Consider the following 4862-nt stretch of genomic DNA (forward strand, 5'->3'; position numbering starts at 1 on the left):
ATTTCTAATAAGAAGTGTCAATCCAGAGTGGAGTCAGTATCAGATTCTACCAGCATTTTATTTATTTATTTTCTAAAAGCCTTTGGGGGTAATGCTGAATGTGAGGGCATACTTTTAGCATGCTACTTCTGAGCAGTATCTCACATTGTTCTATTCTCTTATATGTAGTGTAATGAAATCAAATAGCAATTATTCATGTCAAGTCTATAGTAGAATATATTTAATGGAGCTGTAAAGAAAGATCAATCAATTGCTTTCTATAGCGGAGGTATTTTCCTTCCACTTGTATTTAGTGTCCTGATTTTCCCAGTGTATCTCTGTCTTTTTATCCCCCAGAGCTCCAAGATCTAACACTAAGGGGCACCAGAGAACTGAACTGTAGCTGTTCATATCCAGCAGGAACCAGCTGCTGCAGAAGTCTGTGAAACCAGCATCATAACTTCCTTGGAGAGGGAAAGGAAGAGGGATTTAGAGAGAAATATGAACAGGGGGAGAGGAAATAATGTATCAACCTGACACGTTCCTTGGAATAGAAAACTGGATCCAAGAGGAAAGCAGGGAAACACAAATTTCAGGGAGTACTCAGTCATTTCCCCTTTACATATTATTATTCAGGATGTAAGAAATCATATTATATTTTCAACACAAATGTAGAGAAAAGTGAGTGATACGTTACCTGTGATCATAAAAATAAAAGTGCCTCAACAATATCCAGCAGAATGATTATGAACTTGGATAAATCAGATATAAGTGTTAATAGAGAAATAATACACACACAAGTACACACACAAGCCAGTCAATCCTTTTTGCCAGTTGACTCTTCCATTAAAATTTATAGGGAGTCTGAGTAAAGCATAGATCCTTCTGGATTTCAACAGGTTTTAACAGCTCTCCAATTTCCACTGCATAATCCAGAGCAATTCTAGTTACCTGTATTATTGGGGGGGGGGGGGGGGGGTTGTGAGGCGGGGGGGGGGGGGGAGGTAACAGACAAATTTCCAGCATGTCCCAGAACAACTGCACTCCAAACACCTAAATCCATTACATGCATCCTGATGGAAACAGCCCATTTCTGATGTCCATCCTATAAATGCAGCTGCCTAGCAGAGAACAAGTGTATCTGTTCCTACTTGCAGGGGTGTAGGTTGTAGCCGTGTTGGTCTAAGGACATAGGCAGACAAGGTTCCTTGGGTGAATTTGATATCTTTTATTAGACCAAACCAAATACCTGGAGAATAGTTATTAAGCAAGCTTTCGAGTTCAAAAACCCTTCACCAGGCTAAGGAAGTTTCAGCAGTTGGTGTGTGCTCTTCCTGGATGGATGCCTGTTCCTACTTGGCATTATATTACCATGGGGTGCTTTATGACTGGGGCTAAGTGGACAATCTTGTGAGCCCTTTGGATAGGTGGTTGGTTATGCTTACACCCACAGGGGACTAGACTTGATGGTCCAGAAATCCTCTTCCAATCCTCTCTCTGGACCCCCTTCCTGGTCCAGAAATCCTTTTCCATGGTGTTCTTATGTTTCTAAGAGTAGAACATAGGTATGGCATGAGGGTGCCTGAAATCATTGTTTCTGGTCCCTTGCTTACATAAGTTCTTTAAAGAAGCATAAGCAATTTCCACTCTGACCCTTCTCATATACCAGAGCCACAAAGCACCTTGCGGAAGCATAATAATGCAGCTGAGTGCCTGGGACAGGTGCCACACACAAGGGCAACAGCCACTTCCAGTTGTCATCATACTACTGGTATAATCACACAGCTGCAGTGGCAGTCGGTTTTTCCATCTCCATGCTTCCCCCAAGTTGGTGCCTGGGGCAGCTGCTTCTTTTGCCCCACCCTAGTTATGCCACTGGCACCTTATGAGAACAGAAGAAAAACACCCTACAACATGACACAGGTAAAAAAGCAGGGGAGACAAGCACCACATGGCCTACTGGCAAAGAAATGTTATGTTAATAAGGTAGTGGACCAGCTCCCATTACATATGAGTATATTCTGGTTTACAGGTTAACTATAAAATCTCATCTCCGACACTTAGAACCTGCTTCTTCTGCCAGGATCGACCCTATTCCACTTTACCATAGTTCTTGTTCCCTTTCTTCCTCTCCCCTCCTCCTCTGCAAAGGATCAGTTTAACAAATAGAGATGTTGAGCTACTCTGAATGTTTAAAAGAAATTCAATCAAAGATATCCCAATATCAAAATGCAGCAATGTCAAAATGATGATTCAGCACGTGCATTCAAATGGATCCTTCAACATTTTTGCCTGAATACCTGAATCATTGAAATCAAAACACCAGAACCCAAATGAAGAATGTACTGTTAGCAGGTGATGTAGTCTGTTTGAATAGGATCTATGTTCCTATGCTCTCAATGGGTGCTGTATAATCTGTCTTATAATATTCATCCTTATTCTGCAACTTGAAATAAATCTATCAAAATAAAACCCAGGCATAACTTCTGCTAAATATGGAAGTTGACTCATAGTGGTTTTTTTAAAGCTGTATGGGATCATTCTGATCATTTTTGACCTCCTGCCTAACACAGGCCAGAGAATCTCTCCTTAACTCCCCCATCAAGCCTATAACTCCTGTTTGAGGTATAGCATATCTTTCAGAAAAATAGGCAGCCTTTAATGGAATATCCAGCAAATTCAATTGGAAGTTGTTCTTGTGGTTAATAACCACCACTACTAAAAATGTGCACCCTTTTTCTTGTCTGAATTTGTCTAGTTTCAACTTCCAATCCTTGAATTTCATTCAGCCTTTTGGTGCTGAATCAAAGAGCCATCAGCTGTCAGAAACCTCTCCACCACATAGATCATAATCACAATATATTATAAGTTCCATTGCTAGGGGATAAATAAAATGCTGCTTTAACTTGTGTATTTTTTTTATCAATAAGCTAATTATTAAAAATTAAAGATAAATTGTATTTTATAAGGTAAAACGTGTGTACCTAATACATTCAGCCTGGTTTTGTAGATATTACCAGTTCTAGATATTCCTTATATTTAAAATGAGGTCCACTGAAACTTTTGAAGGGAATTTGGTATAAGTCCAGTTTAGTTGTCATCAATGCTGAAACTCTACTGTACCTGAATAACTTCAATGGCTAGATCCTAGACTCAAGCTTTTAGGGCACAAGTTCACTGAAAGGCATCAAGTTAAGATTTTGAAGGTATATTAGGAGAGACTTAACCTGTTGGAGCAGGCAATATGCTGCACAAGGACTGAGGCTAAAAAACTTAATCCCCAACACCAACTTCCGGTCCTCAGGATGGCAGCTGCCCTGCATGGCCTGGACTGCTCTTAACCATCTGTGAATGGGCATTGGACAGTTTAAGGAGAGCATCCACTCTTAGGGCATCTCCAGTGACTCTGGCTGTATCTGTGGGGGGCCCAAAAATGGTAATTTAAAAATTATATTCATCATTATCTCTGGCAAAGGGGGGCCTGATACTAAAAGTTTGCTCTGGGTCACCAGGAGTCTAGGTACGGTGCTGCTTTCTAGCCCTCACGCTTCCAAATTATGAGTGTGGGGACACTTGCTTTATCATCATTTAACCTGTTGTCTATTTAGGCAATGACATTCTGGGGCTGGGGCAAAAGGCTGGCGTGATCTGTTGCTCAGTCTTAAGTTTCGGTGGCTGAGTTGCACTGGGGTTCATTGATTTTATTTGTTTGTGGTAATAGGAATAGCTATTAGGTCTGTGCCTGGTCTCTGTTTAGGCAGTAGAATCTGGAAGAATAGACCTAAAAATTGGCAGGATTTGGCTGGATCCAGGAGTCAGAGCAGAGCTTTGTAGCCTTGGATACGCTGGAGGTCAGGTCTTTTTGTTTGCTCCCTTGTTTGTTTGGTGAAACCGCTAGACACAACTTGTACTGAGGCCATAGGATTGGGGAGGGCGTGCAAGAAGGGGTCAAAAAAGAAAAGAAAACAAAACCTGGCGGGATCCAGAGCTTTTACTCAGAGCCTGACATTTCCTCTGCCACGAGCCATTTGTTATTTGGCACTTGTTATTTGGCACAACAACACACGCACACCCTCTAGCCACATACACGCACATAAACACATACGCACATAAACATATATACATACACAGCCCCCAGCAACACATGCACACAAACACACATGCCCCCTCCAGCTACAAATATAAACACAATCACACACACACATTATCTAGCCACATACAGCCTCCCTCTAGCCACACACACACATAAGCCCACATACACATAAACCCACCCTCCAGCCACACACCCCCTCCTGCTACACACACACACACACACACAATCTCCCACACATTCTCCAGCCACACACACACACACACCCTTCAGCCACCACACATATAAACACACACACCTTCCAGCCACACACACATACATAACTACACACACACCCCCACACACCCTCCTGCTACACCCTCCTGCTACACACACAAACACAATCACACACATTCTCCAGCCACACACATATAAACACACACCTTCTAGCCACACGCACACCAGCATACAAACACCCCCTCCAGCTACACAAACATAAACACAATCACACACACACATTCTCCAGCCACACCCCCAGTCCAGCTACACACACATGCACCCCCAGCCACACATACACCCCCCCTCCAGCCATACACAGACACAATCACACACACACCCATAAATGCGCACACACACCCTCCAGCCACACACACGTCTAAACACCCCTCGCACACAAACTTACACACCCTCTCACCCGCTCGCCACACACACGCACACACCCTTCAGTTACACACACATAAACACCCCCTCATCCTCCAGCTACGCACACATACACAAACCTTGCAGCCACACACAAACGCATAAATGCACACCA

The 4862-nt window shown here is 42.9% G+C and overlaps 1 protein-coding gene across 1 annotated transcript in view; it reads left to right on the top strand.

Annotated features, from left to right (window-relative positions):
• Positions 1-1930: 1930 nt before the first annotated feature.
• LOC102382509 (transmembrane protein FAM155A-like) overlaps positions 1931-4862 on the top strand; it is a 257478-nt gene continuing 254546 nt past the window's right edge. The window contains exon 1 of the mRNA XM_025216960.1: positions 1931-1965. Coding sequence (XP_025072745.1) covers positions 1931-1965 — 35 coding nt within the window. The remainder of the gene's footprint in view (positions 1966-4862) is intronic.

Source organism: Alligator sinensis, unplaced genomic scaffold (genome assembly GCF_000455745.1).
Source record: "Alligator sinensis unplaced genomic scaffold, ASM45574v1 scaffold483_1, whole genome shotgun sequence".
Classification (NCBI taxonomy): domain Eukaryota; kingdom Metazoa; phylum Chordata; order Crocodylia; family Alligatoridae; genus Alligator; species Alligator sinensis.